We start from the raw sequence: 19,348 nt of genomic DNA on the forward strand, positions 1-19,348 counted from the left end.
GATGGTTTTAAGAGTGTTCTTTATTGCTTTTCTAACAGGCATAAATAACTTTTTCCATAACTATTCATATGAAATGCCTAGTATTAAACCGTCACCAATCACTATATTATTCTTTTCATTAGAATTCACTGTATGAGGGTTCTGAGAAACTGTAGGGCTGTGTTGCCCCTGGTGCTATGCTAAAAGCCAAACAAAATTTCACATGGCAGATGTTTCTTAATTTTCAAAATAAAAGCAGCAGGAAGGGTTCCACATTGGATAGGTGGACTGGCAGGGAAACATAAACAGGAGCTTGTTTTCCCCTCCCATTCAAATTTCTTTCCTGACATCCTGCTTTTACCTACAGAAGATACATATTTGTTGCAAAAAATTGCCAGAGACAAAGCCCTTCCCTGCAATTTCTTTGACACAGTTTGTATAAATGAAAATCAGTCTTGGGGGTTGCAAAGGCCAAACTCTTGGAAAAACACTGGCAGTGCAGCCCTATGCACATTTAGCTGGAAGCAGGTCCTACTTGAGTTCAATGGGGCAATCCTCTATCTGCTTACCTGGGAGTATGCCCCATTGAACTCAGTGGAACTTTTTTCTACTACATGCATAGGATTATGGCCTTAAGAAGGGTTTATCACAACATCCAACTTTAAGCCAAATACTTCTGATCTAATTGCATATCTGATATAAAGAGATGTCCAACTGTTATAATGTCATTTGGGTCAATTATGTGAAACACTGAAAGCTCAACAATTGCTGTCATATTCATGTTATAGAGTAAACTGTTGTTCCACTGTACATTTGACAATGTGGAGTGGGAATATTTAACTGGAAAAATTAGGGGCATTTAGAAAATAGGACTCAGGCATCAGAGGGCATGTTAGAACCATTGCAACTAATATCTGCAGCTTTCAGAGAGACTGTCAATTCAGTGGCAGAATACTGCTCCTCGTTGGAGGATATAGACTACAGCATCTTAAAAGCTACTATTTATCCAATACTGTCAACAGAGCAATTATTTTGTTAAGCATACTGCATTGTGATCTTCAGATGAAGGGCAGCATATAAATTTAATAATAAGTATATCAAAGGGACTATCATACATAATTATGCCTGTGCATCTGACATCAGACAGTCATTTGGGATTCCTTCACTTTACTTTTTGTTGTTATACTGCTATGCGAACAGGTAGGGAAAGCTGTATTTATATTAGCAGTACTTTTTAGCTCTTCTGATTAAGTGGCTCTACCAGCCCCTCACAGCTCCTGGATCCAGGTATACCCTTTGATTCTAAGGCCATCTCTAATTCTTCCTACACATACTCATAGCTCTTTGTGCCAACATAATAACATACAGAAACAGAGCAATTGAACAAAGTGTCTAGTAACTAACCATTTGAATATTGATGTTCAAGGGAGTGCTATAATATAATTTAACTTTTATTATCTACCATATTAGATCAGGAAAAATTAGCATCAGCTGTGTTGGTCCAAACAATTCCACACAAAACAAACCGATCAAATGATCAAAGAACTAGAAATAGTTTTCTAATCAAGTACTTTAACCTTTCAAATTAGTTCTCATATTCTGAAAACAAAAATATTTGCTGCACAGATCAGTGAGCATCTTATAGTTTTACATCTTAAGGTACAGCTAACAAAGGGTATATTTAGTACATCACCAGTATTAAACTGGTTTTGATGGTTACATTTTCTTAAAGAAATTAGGATCAGAACTAAATATTATGCTAGATTGAACACCTGTCTCTAGCAGTACAACAGACTGTTTCTACTCTTAACTCCTTTTGTCTAAATATATCTGTGAGGCTTCATAATTTGTTTTGTGAGGAAAAGGCCAGAAGCTGTGCTTTCTTTTTGAAACAGGCTCCAAGAATAGCCAGAGAGAGAGAAAGAGAGAGAGAGAGAGGATTTTCACCTCCCTCCATTGGTTTCATGGTTAGGTACTTAGCAAAAATCACCACAACTCTTCTACTCAGAGCAAATGTACCTTGAATTAAAACTCACTGAAATCAATTGTACATGTGATCAGTCTATGGCAGTTAAGTCGAAGAGCAAACATCCCACCCTCCCACCATGACAACCCTCTTCAAAACCATGGTCAAAATTTAGAACTTTTCCTGATGTTCAAAAAGCTAAAATGCTTTCATTATGGAAATGCCACCCAACCTGCGGGTTCTCATGTGACAGCTGAGTTCTTAATCCCCATTTCCAAACCAGAATTAACAGATGAACAAATCACTCTCGGTGTCACTGTCATCCGAGGAGTCCTCCTCCTCTTCCTCCTCTGTATAAACCAGGTGCACTTTCTTGGGACCTGTGCCTGCTTAAGAAAAAAGCACATTATACATAGATCTAGAAAAGTTAATTCCCAGCATTCTAGTACAGTTTAACATGCCCCTTTGAAGAGAGGGTCTTGCTTGGTTCTTAATGGCCCTGGGTGCTCTAGGACAAGCAATACTGGCTGGTGGCTGGTTTTAGGGTGTGAATGTAGGGTGTGGTGGAGGGGGAGGGTTCACCTTTTCCTCCCCAGATGAAATCCTGACAAAAAATGGTCTCCCTCCCCCACAAGGCTATGACTCTTTAACACCAGTGGGTGTTTTTTAAAAAGGAAAAGCCTTACAGGAGATGGTGATGTTTTGGGTTTTTTTTTTGTGTGTGTGTGTGTGTGTAAAATGCAGATCAGAAGTCAAATAATTGAGAATGGGTATAAGATATTATCTCTAACGCTTTCATTCTAGTAGCTTATGAAAAGGATTGAAAAAAGAGCAAACACTTTGTTTCTTAAAAACAACAACAAATAAACAAACAAACCAATAAACCAGACATGGTAGCTGTTCACTATGCATTTAGTGCAACCCAGTGTCAGCACCCCGTTGAGCTCCTGCCCTAGAGAGTACACAGAGACACACCCACCCTCCTGACATCCCTGTGAACTACAGGCTCTCTTTCCACATTTCCTGTCCACCAGAACAAGAGTCATCAGACATTGGTTTATACCACTCCAGCTAAAAGGAGGGTGCTGACTGCCTACGATGCTAGCCCAGGAGGGCTCCTCCTTGCAGCCAGCTCTGATTCTCCCCTTCACAGAGTGGACAGAAATGTTTAAACTAGTTGCTATCATGACAAAGAAAGAGAAAGAATCCAAGTTCTGTGAAAATCATGCTGCTTTGAAGCAGTGTGTGTATATGTGTGTGTGTGTGTTTGTGTGTGTGTGTGACGCCTCTCACTGAAAGGGACCCAAGCAAGAAGTAATTTGCAGTCCTATCTCTGAAACAAATGAAAAGAGTGGCCCACTCTATGACTGAAGAGGCATGTATACACAAAATGCAATTAGTGGCTTACCAGCAGAAAAGGGACTTCTTTCTTCAGAATAATCCAAGTAATCAAAATCAAAGGAGACGTGGGGATTCTGTTGGAAGGAACATTTCAGAATACATCAGTCTACCATGCCAATATTTTAAGATCCATAAGCCACTTTTGAATGTCCAACCTACTTTGTGCTTCAGCAAGCTGCACCAAGGTTCAGCCTTCTCTTTTGCAAGGGTAATGACAGGTTCGCCATTCTTAAGGTCACAAGCTGATTTTTCTTTGATGATATTTTTCTGCAGCTCCATATCAGCCAAATAAAATCTGTCTTCTACAGAAGCACTGACAGTATTTTAAAATATTAGTTTGAAAACAGAAACAAATCATTTTTTTTAATCCTTTTTGGTAAAATATTTCCTATCTACCTGAAAATGATCCTCTGGGAGAAAAACTTGCAGTCGTAGCTGGTAATATTTTGTAATTTTATCTTCAGAACAACAACATCCTGCTTTTCAAACCATTTTATTGATGGATAGAAGCTAAAAAAAATGAAAAAACAGTGGTTAAAATGGATTTGATTTTTAAATACAAATTCCTACATAGGAATTTCCAATATCCTGGGAGTAAGTCAGTTAACAAGCCATGTAATGCTACTGCTCAATTCCACAACATATAGTAAAAAGGTCTGATAATGCCAAAAGTGACAGCCAATAAAGGCACATCCTCTTCAGAAACAGCCTACCTCCGATTAGCAGATGCCTGGGAAAGCTGAGGATGGCTTTCTCCATTGGGCCCTTCTTGTGAGCTTCTCGGGAGCATCTGGTTAACTGCTGTGGTTGGACTCAACCCCCATGTGGAAAAGAATATCAACATTACAAGAGGAAAAAAAGCAAATCAGACAGAAGAGGCTTGAATAAGTATATTGGTGGGGGTGGGGTGATGGAGCTCCATTAAGGGCCTCCCCTCACGGCAATGCTCTGCAATGGAAATATGGCTGAAGCTGGTTTTTCATACATACCCTTGTCCCACAAAACAAAAAACTGTAACAGACCATACAGATCCCTAACTTTTCTCATATATACAGGCTGGGCAATTGGTTCACACACAGTGGGTGCTCTTTCCTAGAGCGTGCAGGAGGACTCCAGAAAACAGTTCCATGTTTTTATTGCAAATGTTTCCTGCCAAGACCCAAGGCAGTTTTCCACTTAAAAATACTACCCCCGTAATATTCTTAAGAGGGTCCCTTATCCAGTCTTCAGAGTGTATCTGGAAGTGGGGAGGCAGGAAAAGGTCCTCCTTTCCTTCCACTCTGCAGTGTTAATCTGAAATCTTAGGCGCAGTACTGTGCCCAGAGCTCAGAAACTACTTGCGCTAATGAAATTCTGTGTTGCAAAATGTGCCTAGAACAATGGGAGTTTTGAACACTTTCTAGACAAGGTCAGGCAAAGAGCTAGAGGGAGAGGGCAGCACTTTGGACCTGCCCAGGACTCAAGTTTCAACTCACCTGTTCCTATCTCTTGGGGGGGGCATTAACCCACTGCTTTCTAGAGTCCTTCTGCATGCCTCCAGAGAACCAGCTATCAGCACTCAGGCCTTCATATTTTCAAGGCTGCTTGATATAGGGGTGCTCTCAGCAGCTCTGCAGCTTTAGATGGTGCCAACACTATGGCCCATCTTCAGGTGCTTGTAGCAATAGTCTAGAAAGCCCAGAGCAGCCTAACCTTGGTAATGGTTTATTGAAATACACTATGTACTTCAAGGACCCACAAGGACTCACAGAGACTGTCCCCACCAAACTTTGGAGTTCCCTTTCTTTTAAGGCTTGCCAAAGTCCATGACTGAACTTCTTCAAAGAATGGCATGAAACTGCCTTTGGCGGTCTGGGATAGGGAAGGAGAGAAAAGGAAAAAAACCCTGCTACCCACTCAAGGCATTGGGACTGGGAACGACATAAGCTCCAAACGAAACAATTAAAATTGATACCATTCACAAGATGGCTGTAGACATTCATCTGCTTTCTTAGCTGCAGTCATTTCGTCTAAATGAAAGACAGAACAAATTAATTTTACACAGCACATACTGTAAATACAGGACTTCAGTAAAGCTATATGGGCAACTGGAAGATTTCACATTTGGCAAGCTGCATTGGGTTACTTTTTGTATATAAAAAAGCAACTGGTAAGTGCAATTCATTATTATTGTTATAACGGAGCCAGATTCAGCTTACACTTGTGCTAGTGGAAGACAGCACAGGGAGTTCCACTAGCCCACCCCCAAATTGGCTTTGGAGGATCAGTAGTACCCTCCCCCACCCCAGAACACACGGGGGGGGGATGGTTCCACCTAGCAAGCATAAATGAGTGCGCTGACAGAACAATCATATTAGTACGACGTTGAATTCCATTTATTAAATTTATATCTGCCTATCCTGATCACAAACAATAAGTAATAGAACAAACAAAAAATCTTTAAAACTCCTTAAAAGCAATTCTAATACAGATACAGCCTGGAAAAGATAAACTTAAATGGCTTGTTGAAAGAGGAAGATCTTCAGTAGGTGCCAAAAAGACAACCTGTCTAATATTCAAAGTGGGAGCATTCCAAAGGGGAGGTGCCACAACACTAAAAGTCTGATTCCTACATCCACCCTGAAGGTTCCTAGCACTCAGTTCAGAAGGATTCCATGGTCAATGGTTTCAAAAGTCACTGAGTGATCAAGAAAGAGTAACAGGGCCACATTTCCCATCTTTCTCCTGATAAAGGTCATCCATTAGGGTGACCAAGGCTGAATCAATCCCATAACCAGGTCTGAATCCAGACTGAAACGGGTTCAAGACTATTTCTTTTATCCAATACTACTTGCAATTGTTGTGCTGCAACTTTTCTGAAAAAGGGGGGAATTTGCAGCCCATCAGATCACTGCCCCTTTCACTCCCTCCCACAAGGATGCATTGGCCGCACCCTGGATCCACTTGGTCATATCTCCTTGGCAAACTTTAATAAGGTAAGGAGGACGGGAAGGCATGTTGCTGGCTACATCATCACAAGGACCTCATCCATATCCACTGAAACAAATCCTAGTAAGTTGTAGCAGCTGCTGTAGTGGATACCTCACTGGAGACTGCAGTAAATGTGGATGTGGCATCAAGATTGCTACCTAGGTGAGCAATTTTACCCTCAAAGTGCTTTATAAGTGGTTCACAGTGGGCTTCCAAAGCGTCTAAAACTCTATTGCCTGAAGCAGATGCTTTGCCCCCAGGAATGATAATTTTAGTTGCCGCCTTTTGCTATCCAGGGGGATGGGTGTTGGACCTGGCAAGCTAGAGTTCAGGGGTAACACTTCTTTATTCATTTTATGTACAATCTTTACAACAGAAGACTTCAAATCCAAGACAAAACAGTATATAACAAAACCTTGAGTCTCATATTTTCGTTTGTACTGATTCTTCTCAGATTCCCTTATTTTATTATTCCTTATTATTTGTCTCCTCCTTTTGGTTCCTTATCCATAATCTCTTAGGTCCCATATATATCTAACAATTTTTCAATTAATGCCCCACTTCCCTCCCCCTAATCCTATTACTTCCCATCACCCATGTGCGATCTTCTTTACTGTTGTTGTTTTTTTGTTGCATTAACAGCTGTTTATATTTGTTGTTCCATATTTGTTTTAATACCATCCTATAACCTTGCGCCCTTTAAACTATTGCATATTAATTTTAGGCTCCGAAGCCAACTCTTTTCATGTAATCCCCACTCAGCCATGAAGCCACCTGGGTGACTTTGGACCAGTCACTAACTCTTAGCCAAAGCTATTTCACAGAGTTGTTGTGAGGATAAATTGGACATGGAAGGCAGTGTGTATGCCACCACACATTCAATCAATCAATCAATCAATCAATCAAAAAGGTCCTTTCAAGGCAGCATACTTACCATGATGATTTTGTAAAGTTTCTTGAGAAAAACTCTGATTTGTAATAACATCACCCTCTTGCACATCATTCTGCACATTGGATATGGCTTGTTCTTTGGAGGCCTGTGAATTGAGGGTAGCCTGGTCCAAGATGCTTTGTGAAGGAGATTCGGGCTGCTCACTCACCCCACACTTCAGAGGATGTATCCTAAAAGGGGTGTGTGAGATGTTACAGTGCACTTTGCTTAAAAGAACATTTTACTCATTGGATGGGCAGCTGTCCAGACACCGAGTGATGTTGATCTCTAGCCAATATAAGGCACATTTAGGCTTCAATGTGTTCTGCAGTTCTTCCTGCTTTTTTAAACCTCCAGCTAGGGGCAGAATGTCTGCGTGGAAAAAGGCTGTGATGAGGTAGGATGATGAAATACTTTCTACTTGTGTCATTTTCCAGCTCAAAAATTATACTCCCCGCATTGTTTTTAATCCTCTGGTGCAAAGATTTTTAACTTTGGGTGCAACAGAAGCTTGGGCACGCTGATTCTGAGTTAGAAAATGACACAAGAAGAAAGGGTTAAACAGCCTTTCCCTGATCAAATGAAGCGCCCGCCCCAAACTTCTGGTTTAAAAAGGCATCACCACAGAGACACTTGGGAAAGGACTCAACTAGGAGGGAAGCTTCCTTCTCTCTCTAGTCAATCTCAGCCTTAGAAACTAATTGGAGACTCCAGCACACTAGAAACCAGCTACACCCACCCCGGACACTCAAGACGTTCCACACCAAGGCAAGTTTTGGAACTGAACCTATTAAACAAGGAGAGCTCTCAGAAAATGTGGTGAAAGCTCAACAACCACTGAAAAAGAGGTTACCAGAATAGCGAGAGTAGTTTGTCCATATGTTTCCCAGGGCAAAAGCCCTACTAACTTATTTATACATTGCGTTTCAAGGACTATATAGCCCTCCCAAGGTGACTCACATCATAAATTGTAAAATACAGTAAAACCAATATCAAACCAAGTAACTAATGCTCAAACAGATCAACCCCAGTTTGAGAATGATACTGCAACACCCCTGAAAACTACCTAAACAGATGTTATTAAAATGTAAGTGGTATAAAACTAAGGAGAACAGAACGCCAGCTAATGCAATCCCTTAGCCTCTGTTATGATCTCAATATGTCATTGAACTGTTGCCTTCTAATTTTAGTACACACACTTCTTTAGCTGAAAATTTAAAGTTTCATTATTTAAAAAAAGAAATTGAAGTCACTCCCTTACAATGCAGGTAATTCCTTTTCCTCTTGAACCATTTCAGCATCTCTATATAACTTCTGGAGTTCACTGATGTGATCTGGGTTGTCAGTTCCCATTCCAGTAGACAGGATCTCAGAACGAATATTGTATTCATTAATAGACGTTTTCAGATCTAGAAGTCTGGTGACACGAACCTGAAATTTAATTGTGAATAAGTAGTATTTGCTTTCACGCCACTAGTTTGCAGCTCCTTCATCCCTCAAACTTCCTAGTTATGACTATGAAACTGACCTTATCTTCCTTCCTTCTGCTGCAACTATCAACTAGAGTAGAGCCCTTAGATATGGCTTAGATTGGTACATTGGTCTGTCTCTGGTGGGAGATTTCTGTGTCCAAAAGCACAGAAATTTTGGCAGGAAGTTTTTGCAATCCTTACTGATCACCACAGTCAAACCAAGTACCATACCCTATCACACCACTTGTGAATGGTACATCTGACTGCATCTTTCTAATCCCAGATGCATGTGTGCTGCCACAAGGAGGTGGTTTATCAGATTCTTACAAGGGAGATCCTTTCTGCACCCTTTAAATAAAGAGAGCATAGCTAAACCCAGTTCTATTTCAATATCTCTGTGATGATCCGTAAGGATTGCAAAAATTTCCTGCAAAAATTTCTGTGCTTTTGGACACAGAAATCTCCCATGGACACAGAAATCTCCCACCAGAGAAATTATTAATGTTTTCATCGCTAATACAGATGTGGCTAAGTGCTTCTTAAAATCAAAGTTGCCCACTGTGCTGTGTCAATAATGCCTCCTCTAAAAACTAGCACCTCAAATGTTTGGGAAGATTTTCCAAACCATTTGTAAAATCTGTTTATCCATTGTTAAAATACTAAGATGGCAGTCCTGGAGACTTCTAAACCAAACCTCAGTGAATAATTCTTTTCACGGTCCTTAAATCTATAATATCCCAGCAAAACCACCTGATAATACAACCACCAAGCCGGGGGCATGCTGATCAAAGTGGTATAATGTGGCAAACCTGAGAAAACCAAGTATCTCATACCACATTCAAAGTATCCCATATTCAAAAGAAGGAAGGAAGGAAGGAAGACTCCTCAGTACCAACTTAAAAGAAGTTCACTTCGGAATTTATTAGACAGTTAAGATAATAATATTTAATGTTTTGCTACATACCACTGGATCCACCCAAATTGTGTTTCCCAAAGCAAGTACTATTTTTGCTTCATGAGGTTTCCCTCTGATCATCTGATTAATGTATCTCGTAACCTAACAAAAAAGAAAAATCCTCAGATATCAAATGTTTTGCTTAATACAAGCTAGTGACCTGCAAAAAGTTGTTTTTAAAAAATGAAACAAAAAAATAGCTGGCCATCACTGAAACAAGTTTAGACACCGACTTCTCTGTAACACAAATGAAGGTAAGAAAAAGGAGTAAACTTACTTTTGGATTCCACTCCACTTCATTATCAATGGGTTTAACACGACAAACAATAAATTCCACTGCTTGAGGGGGCAAAGTTTGGAATTGTTCAGGTAAGTAAAGCAATTTATAATTTTGAACTTCACCAAATCTGCCTTCATCTATATACTTGATATGAACGCTATAAAATACAGAGTTCTCTCCCTTGGATGGTACTTCAAGCACCTGGACCCTGTAACAGAATGGGAGAAAGGGGAATTAAAAAATTTCCAACATAAAAGGTAAGTTAAACCAACAGAATTCTTATGTGTTTGTATAGAAGTTTTATCTTTAAGAGGTGATGCTATACTCGTAAACTTCCTTCCAGATTTCAAGAAATCTAGGACTAAAACTGCAGTTCAGTTCTGCTGTTAAAATGCAATTCTCCTTTCCTTGTAGCAGCAACATTGTTGGTGAGTTCTGCTAATGAGACTTCATGACTTCACAGGCACCCACTGTACACTGCCTATGACGCCAGTGAATTCAGATCACACAGTTCTTCCCCCTGTACCAGCCATTCCAGCACAAATCTATCTTTAAAGGTTTGTGTTTACATTTTTTATGGAAGTTATATTGAGGCTACGTGCTTCCCAGATGATCCCATGGGCACCCATAAAGAAAGGAGTGGGGGATCCAAGCAAGCCTGTATAAAGCAGTCCATCCAGAAATATTGAACATTTACAAATTATGTTGTACAGATTATATTGTTAGCTGTACATCTCTGTGCCTAGGTCTGAATAGCTTTTACTGGCATAGAAAACCGCTAGGCTAGATTATACCAAAATTTGTTTGCAGAAGAAGCGAAACATTTTACCTGTGGAAAGTGCTTTCTTCACGTAATCCATACATTGCTAGCTTCTCTAATGGGTCAGCAGGGACAAGATTCTTAGCTTTTTTATAATATGCATTCACTTCATCGGCAAGAGCTGCATATGGATCTTTCTGTTTACTGACAATGCGGCCAAAGTAGTTTGTGGCATCCACAATAAAAAGAGGGAGGATCTGAAAGGAGGAAAATACATGTGAAAAGGAGTGCTGCAACTTTAGCGAATAGGCATATTCCCAAGTCACTGGATTTAAATGTTTGTTTTAAATTCACCTGTTTCCAGCACTCATCTTTCTCAGATTGCAATAATAACAAACAAGAAAACTCATACCAACATGTAAAACATATCTTGTAATAAACATTCCAAAAGGTTTTGCCACATCCTTGCATGTGTAGAGGGTGCACTTTTCTCATGTTCTGGCCTCATTTCTGGCACTTTTAACAAATCTCTTCTTCTTTTATTGTTTCCCTCCCCTCTTCTTTCCCACATGAGCAGAGTCTCTGAGACCTAAATTACATGCAAGTGAAGGACCTCTGTATGTTTTATCCAAACCTACTGGAATTATACAGAATGTGCAAGTAAGGAAAGTGGTCCATTTTAAGGAGAAAAGGAGGAAGTGAGAGACTGCATCCCCCCAAGGCTTCCTTCACTGTATCACCAATCAACAACCTCTCAGCCAGGCTCTCTTCCAGCATTAGTTCCCCAAGTGCGAACAGTACCTTGAAAGAGGGCTGTGAGAGTCTGAGCCCCCTGACTGTTGCACTCTGCTCTGGAGCTTAAAATCAGACTGAGTGCTGCTCTGCCCCACTTTCCGTCTGACTGCAGCAGATGGATTGTTAACAACACAGATCTTCCACATTCACATCTAATTTGAGTAATATACTACAACAGTGATGACTAGGCCATGTATACATAGCAGCTTGCAACCATAGGTACTCCAAAAATTTGGGGGGAAATCTAAGGTATCTTCCTACAGTAATTAAAAAGACTGCTGCTCCAGTTCCCCAGTATGCCTATTATGAAACACAGTCCAGTTTCCAGAAAGAAAGCTCAATTTACTTTTGCCAGCATAAACAGCTATAAGGGGGGGGGGAATCATCTGTGAAAGATTTGCAGTGGAAAATTAATTTTATTATGTAAAATCAAGTTTGGGAAGGCAGAAGATTTGTGATCAGACGATCATAAGAAATTATCTGGAGCTCTGATTCTTTCATGCTCTGGGGCCTGAACTCTCTTCCACCAGAAGATAGATACAGCATGTTTAAGATGCAAGAACGAAGCCATACTACTAACTTACCGTTACATTTCCAGTTGCAGGCAAAGTTTCATTTGTTGCCTTTTGTAGCACATCTATTTGTAAACTAACTCGATGTCGATCTGGACAGCGTTTCTTATCCCTGTGACAGAATAATGATAAAAGAAGAATTCAGTATTTTAAGAGAGCAAATGCCAGGAAGGTGACAAGAATACAGGTGGCTGGTAAGAATACAGGGGACTCCTCACTTATGCAGGGGTTACGTTCCTGGCACAAGTGAAAGCATGTAAAGTGAGGAATACCCTCTAAGGATCCTTTAAATAAATAAATAAATAAATAAATAAATAAATAAATAATTTATACCCCACCCATCTGGCTTGGTTTCCCCAGCCACTCTGGGTGGCTCCCAACAGAATATTAAAAACACGATAAAACATCAAACACTAGAAACTTCCCTAAACAGGGCTGTCTTCAGGTATCTTCTAAAAGTCAGATAATTGTTTCTTTCCTTGACATCTGACGGGAAGGTGTTCCACAGGGCGGGCACCACTACCAAGAAGGGCCTCTGCCTGGTTCCCTGTAACTTCACTTCTCGCAGCGAGGGAACTGCCAAAAGGCCCTTAGAGCTGGATCTCAGTGTCTGGGCTGAACGAAAGGGGTGGAGTCGCTCCTTCCGATATACTGAACCGAGGCCGCTTAGGGCTTTAAAAGTCACCACCAACAGTTTGAATTGTGCTCGGAAATGTACTGGGAGCCATTGTAGGTCTTTCAGGACTGGTGTTACTGTATATGGTCTTGGCGGCCACTCCCAGTCACCAGTTTAGCTGCCGCATTCTGGATTACTTGTAGTGTCCATGTCACCTTCAAAGGTAGCCCCACATAGAGCGCATTGCAGTAGTCCAAGTCACTCTCTCTTCAATCCATATGAAAATACTGTATCCAAAAATATCCACAACTAGAATTGAAGCTTTAGGACTGGCAGGATGTGCAGGAAAGCACAACCCCCCTCCCACATCAGCTATTAGGCTAAGCAGCATAAACAAAGCGAAGCTGCACCTCTGGTTTTTTCTGGGCTTCTTCCATCCTCACTGATGTCGTCTTTAGGCTCCAGAGAATGTCTCCTTGCGAGTCATGATGATTCTCCAGCTCTCTCCTGTGATTTCTGGGTGTGAATTATTCATTTCCAGGTGCCACACATATATGCAGTCAGGGGTGAATCAATCATGCTTCAATGGGGTGACACCTGTAAATGGCATCTGTTGGCCTGCTTTGTACTTAACAGTAAGCCCTAACCAGAAATAAACCACAGTTTCCTGTGCAGTATGCCAGTACTCAATGCTGAAAGAACTTCTACTCCACTCCAGCCAGCCTGTCTGCATCTGGAACAGACAAACTGAGGTTTCGCTTAACACTACATATGACCCACTACTCGTGGGATGTTTCTCTCCTTGGCTGACTTATTGTGATTTGCTTGGTGAGAAACAAACTCTGAGCATTAGCTCACAGGCAATGCTAAACCAAGCCTCACTGCTTGTTTCTTCCAGAGGCAGGCAAGGCAGAGCAGGAGCATCTGTGCAAGAGTACCCTGGCTGCTCATGGAAAGCAATGGCTTATTTCTGACCCTGGCTTACGGTTGCTTGCAAGAGTGAAGCCAATGACAACCATCCATATAACTGCCGTGGAAAGTAGAAAAAATGCAGAATGCAGGACTCACAAAACTCAAGAGCTGTAATTCCCAAACTGTACACTAGGGAACACCAGTTCACCATGAGAAATAAATTCAGAAAAAAGACTTCTGTGAGCCCCAAAGTAGTCATCCATACAGGAGGTGGCTCACTTAAATTCCACATGATTCCCTGGAGAAATCAAAAGGACTGTAGTTTGGTTATGCACTTAGGTTAAAACCACAGCCTAAATGCAGAATGCGCATTTCCAAGTGCTTTAATAATCACCCCTGGATTTGCCTTCTCTTTGTTAATGCATAATATTACTGTCTACAGGAGGCTTCCTCAACCTCGGCCCTCCAGATGTTTTTGGCCTACAACTCCCATGATCCCTAGCTAGCAGGACCATTGGTCAGGGATGTTGGGAATTGTAGTTGAGGAAGCCTGGTCTACAAGTTATGCATTTTCCTCTTTGAAAGGTATCTATGCCTTCTTCAGCTATTGCTGAAGGTGCTGGGTGCTGGTATAAATGTAACAGTCTCAGAGAACAAGTAAAAATGCTACATTTTTGAATAGTCCCCTCATATGCCAGATGTTTTTTTTAAAAATCATATGCAGGTCATTTTAAAAGGAAAATTTCACAGGACACTATATAAATTTTGTCTACAGAAAAAAATATCCTAAATAAACTTCTGCCAAAATCAAATAAAATCTTTCATTAATTTTCCCAATATAAAAAACTAAAGTCGTTTCTACATTTATTTATTTTTTAAAAAAAACATTGTTTCACAGAACTCAATCTTTATTTTGGACCAATCTTTCCAAAGAGATCAATGGTCCCATCAAGCTTCTCCCACAACCCTACCTCATAAATTTCACACCATAGAATCTCGAAGGAACCTTTTCCTCTCCACAGGATTTTAAGGCAGAACCCTTTTTCTAAGCCATTTGTTTCCTTGTACATTTTTTCTTCTTCTGGAGCAGAACAAGCCATTTCTCCTCCCACCACCACCACCACTCTGCCTTTGCGTTACCCAAGTGTGGTGGTGAGGAACAGGTGGATAACCCTGGCAAAGCATTCACAGGAATGCCTGTACCATACAACTGACAATCTGCTTTTGCCAGGTGATTAAATGATCATATCATTTAAGAGCTGAATAAGTAATTTCATTTCCCTTTGTCTTTTTAAAGGTAGGAAACTAGTTGCTAAGCTAACAGGTATTTTCTTACTTGCAAACTCCATATGCTTTAAGGTAGCGACAGAGAGGCCTTCCTTTCTTTCTGTCTTCTTTGGCCTCCAGCACTCCAGATGTAAAGTTGCATAATTCAGGTGGAATGCTGGTTTCTGTGCGTTTTAAATAATGCATTACTCCAACAGCATGGGGTGCACTCTTTTCTGTCAACAGCAAGATGGATTTTGCATTTGGCTGTTCTTTTTCCAGAGACGAAATCTTTGCAAGGGGGAGAAAATGCAACATTTGCCTTCAGTTTTTATTATCAGGTATTATAATGGGTGTTAACAACAACAACAACAACAAAAAGTAAAAGAGGTGTCCCTGCTCCAATAACCTTGCAACCAAAATTTTGACAGTGGAGCAGACAGGAGAGGGAGGGAAGCAAATGACAACATTATCAAAATCCCAGCAGATAGACTTGCACACTTAAAATTTAATTTAAGTTAGGAATAAAGGGGTTTAATCTAATGTCACTGAAGAAATAGGCCTGGAGGTAAACAGGTGAGTGTTCTGGGAGAAAGTGTCAGGAGTTAGGAGGACTAAGACAACAGGAAACCCGCTTTAAGAAAAAAATTGAAGGAGCAAGAGTGGTGGAGCTGGAGGAATGAAGATCACAGGCAGATTCTTAGGATAGAGGAGGGGCAGGGGAACAAGGAGAGATATTTTTTGTTTGAAATTTCCACAGTCATAAACAATTCATTTGGTTTGTACAAACCTTTCCAACTGAGTTTTGGAAGTTATCAGACAAACTGTATAAGCGTGCACCGAAAATTCTTGGAGATGCAGGAAAACTGAAATGAACGACCCGAGTTGCATCAGTAATTCCTAAGGTTCTTATGCAGTCATCGGTTAAAACTGGAAAGCAAAACCAAAAAACATATAATTCAAAACCACTGCAAGGCAAAACCAACATTAATTTAGTCCCAAACCAACACTAATTTATTACTTCACTCCTAACCAACACATACTTCTCATCATCTGATTTTCAAGTTCTAGGAGGGCTCCTGCAAATAACTCTCCTATCACTCTCCTATTTAAAATGACAATACTGGTAATGATAAAAAGCACCAATGTGGCAAGCTGTATAAAAATCATCAATCAGAAGTACTTGGAATAGCATAAAATGATGTAGACAAACAAGGAACTTTTCTATCATAATTTCCCTGTTTTTTAGTTAACTGATTAATCCTTAGCCGGGTTTTATGTTACATAAATTGCTATAATCTGCTTGATACCATGTTGCCCCAAGTCTGAAACCTTTGCAAGATACAGTGGTACCTTGGGTTATGAACTTAATTCGTTCTGGAGGTCCGTTCTTAACCCAAAACCGTTCATAACCTGAGGCGCGCTTTCACTAATGGGACCTCCCGCTGCCGCTATGAAGCCGTCGCACGATTTCTGTTCTCATCCTGGGGCAAAGTTTGCAACCTGGAGCAAGTACTTCCAGGTTAGTGGAGTTCGAAACCCAAAGCGTTTGTAACCTGAGGTACCATTGTACCTGGCATTTTTCCTCCCTTCTTGCCAAAACATAAAAGGTAAAGGTAAAGGTAAAGGCCCGTACGGGCCAGTCTTGACAGACTCTAGGGTTGTGCGCCCATCTCACTCAAAGAGGCCGGGGGCCAGCGCTGTCCAGAGACACTTCCGGGTCACGTGGCCAGCGTGACATCGCTGCTCTGACGAGCCAGAGCCGCACACGGAAACGCCGTTTACCTTCCCGCTAGTAAGCGGTCCCTATTTATCTACTTGCACCCAGGGGTGCTTTCGAACTGCTAGGTTGGCAGGCGCTGGGACCGAACAGCGGGAGCGCACCCCGCCGCGGGGATTCGAACCGCCGACCTTTTGATCGGCAAGCCCTAGGCACTGAGGCTTTAACCCACAGCGCCACCCGCCTCCCTGCCAAAACATACTGGATGTCAACTGCCTGTTATCCTGGGGCTGCAGAAGCAAGGGAAAAGGATGCTCTGGCCTCAAATATCAGTCAAAAGAACAAAAGACATAAACAGAGATTTAAGCAAGACGACCAGGCAAAGGGAAACCAGCCTGGTCCAAATTGGATATAAATGCTTGTAGCTCAGCACTTTGCTCTAACCTTGAACAATGAATTCCCTCCTCTACGTACTCTCCTTTCACTCCCTTTCCCAAGTATGTCTTGTCTTTTTTATAGAATCATGGAATTGTAGGGTTGGCAGGGAAACCAAGGGTGAGCTAATCCAACCCCCTGAAACACAGGAATCACAGCTAAAGAATACCTGATGGATGGTTATTTTACCTGTGTTTAAAAACCTCCAGGGTAGGAGAGGCAACCACTTTCAAAAGTCATAGAATCATAGAGTTGGAAGGCACCCAAAGGGCCATCTAGTCACATTTTGAGGGAGTCCATTCCACTGTCAAACAGCTCTTACACGCAGAAAGTTCTTCCTAATGTATAGTCAGAAACTCCTTTCTCGTCATTTGAATCTATTTGTTTAGGTCCTGCTTTCTGGACCAGCAGAAAACAAGCTTGCTCCATCTTCCATGTGAGAACCCTTCAGATATTTGAAGATGGCCATTATATGCCTTCTCAGTCTTCTCTTCTCCAGACTAAACCTTCCCAACTCCCTCATAAGAACTGGTTTCCAGACCCTCAGTCATCTTGGGTGCCCTCCTCTGTACATGTTCATTTGTCAATATGCTTCTTGACATGGGGTGCTTAGAACTGCAAACTGCAGTCTGCAAACCTGATGGCAACCTCCCTCCCCCCCCTTTTAATTTTATTTTATTTTATGTGAGTCACTTTGGGAGACAATAATTATCTGAACAATTTAATGATAACATAGCAAATAATACATCTAATTAAATTGTAATGAAAGAGATTGAGAGTCACTATAGTTTTGACAAAGGTTTTAGAGCAAGCATATGTGAGAAAAACAATATATTTACCTAGTACAACATGCGTGCCAGAGCTAAATTTTTTCTTCCATTGCTCTAAAATATAATCAAAATGAAATCCAATGTCTGGGTGCATTTTCAAACAAAATATTGAAGTGCTCTCCACTGCCTAATTGAAAAAGAGAATGGTTTCAAACAATGTGGATTACAAAAGAAATGTATAATTACTGAACAATGCTCTGATTAAAAAAAACACAAACTGAATTGAACACTGCTGCATTCAGAATTAAAAGTCTGGTCATGAGTCATCTTTTATTTTCTACGTTCTAAAGCAGTAGTGGCCAAACTTGGCCCTCCAGCTGTTTTGGAACTACAATTCCCATCATCCTTGACCACTGGTCCTGTTAGCTAGGGATGATGGGAGTTGCAGTCCCAAAACAGCTGGAGGGCCAAGTTTGGCCATCACTCTCTAAAGGGTCAGTTTCATTTAGCCCTTAAATGAAGGCTAATGTGTCCCTGGATGATTATATTCATTGTTTGATATATAAATCATGATTATGATTTATATATCAAACAAATACATGGCCTTTTGTGAAATAAGGAGACAAAGATCAATTCATTTGGAATGCATATCAGTTCCTTGGTAAGATCTTGTACCAATCAGCAGCAGTGAAAATGCTGCCTCTGTAAACTGTGCTACACTGCTTGTGTTGCCAATTTATGCTGTTTCAACCCAGCAGTGCCTTCCCTGTTTCCTGCCTTACTGATTTGCAGCCCGAAGAAACGTTCATCCCCTGCAGCAAGGGAATCGACACAGTGACTTTGGTTGTTGTGGGAACACTCCACAAACAAGGCAAAGCCTTATCAGTCATAGCGGGACTTTTGTCCTTCCCTTCAGGGATGTTTCAGAACACAGGCAACCAAGGCTGGCCCCTTGGTCTTTTCCTTTCCTTTCCACTTCTGAACCCATCCCTCTTAGCCCCACTATCACCTGCTGGCTGCTGCAAAAAGGGTACCGACTGAACAGATATGTGAACTCTCATTATCAGCAACGGCGTTTTTTGAATCTCATTGTCAAACTCCTACCTCATAATTTTTTATTCCTGCAAAGATTTCATGCCTCTGACAAAGCAGAGCCTGAGTGCAAGAAAACTTCTATCACCGTAGATTTTTTAATCTTAGTTTCTTTTATCTCAAATTAAAGAATGATGAGATATAGGGTTTATTTTGAATAACTCAATGGCACGCAGAGTCCTTCAATGCAAACATCTATCCGAGTTAGCCAAAGCTTTCATTTCATCAGTATAATTTGTCAACAGTGCCAAAGTGGGGAGGATTGAAACAGCAAGCAGTGGTTTCAGAAGCCACTGGCAACTATCTCCTGCCTATTATTTTCCTTGTCTCTGTCTCTCTGACACAGGCACACCATTCTGCCACATTTTTAAGCTAGTTGAATTACCCCTCAAGTTCAATATTTATTTCTAGCAAACAAAATAATGTAACAGCTTCAAAAGCAAAGGTTTGTTTGTT

General features: G+C 40.9%; 1 protein-coding gene across 6 annotated transcripts in view; it reads right to left on the reverse strand.

Moving 5' to 3' along the window:
• Window positions 1–2: 2 nt before the first annotated feature.
• Window positions 3–19,348, reverse strand: part of TDRD12 (tudor domain containing 12) — a 37,238-nt gene continuing 17,892 nt past the window's right edge. For 3 of the 6 annotated variants that reach the window (XM_083453362.1, XM_083453364.1, XM_083453363.1), the window contains exons 19-33: window positions 17,870–17,987; window positions 15,666–15,805; window positions 14,946–15,166; window positions 12,094–12,193; window positions 10,784–10,971; window positions 9,952–10,162; window positions 9,684–9,776; window positions 8,509–8,678; window positions 7,251–7,438; window positions 5,301–5,355; window positions 4,060–4,158; window positions 3,743–3,856; window positions 3,506–3,659; window positions 3,354–3,420; window positions 3–2,331 (exon numbers count right to left, since the gene is read on the reverse strand). In XM_083453362.1, coding sequence (XP_083309488.1) covers window positions 2,231–2,331; window positions 3,354–3,420; window positions 3,506–3,659; window positions 3,743–3,856; window positions 4,060–4,158; window positions 5,301–5,355; window positions 7,251–7,438; window positions 8,509–8,678; window positions 9,684–9,776; window positions 9,952–10,162; window positions 10,784–10,971; window positions 12,094–12,193; window positions 14,946–15,166; window positions 15,666–15,805; window positions 17,870–17,987 — 2,019 coding nt within the window. In that variant the 3' untranslated portion in view covers window positions 3–2,230. Of the gene's footprint in view, window positions 2,335–3,353; window positions 3,421–3,505; window positions 3,660–3,742; window positions 3,857–4,059; window positions 4,159–5,300; window positions 5,356–7,250; window positions 7,439–8,508; window positions 8,679–9,683; window positions 9,777–9,951; window positions 10,163–10,783; window positions 10,972–12,093; window positions 12,194–14,945; window positions 15,167–15,665; window positions 15,806–17,869; window positions 17,988–19,348 lie in introns of all 6 variants that reach the window. The other 3 variants (XM_083453359.1, XM_083453361.1, XM_083453360.1) reach the window with 1 other exon arrangement.

Source organism: Podarcis tiliguerta (genome assembly GCF_965153285.1).
Source record: "Podarcis tiliguerta genome assembly, chromosome: 8".
Taxonomy (NCBI): domain Eukaryota; kingdom Metazoa; phylum Chordata; class Lepidosauria; order Squamata; family Lacertidae; genus Podarcis; species Podarcis tiliguerta.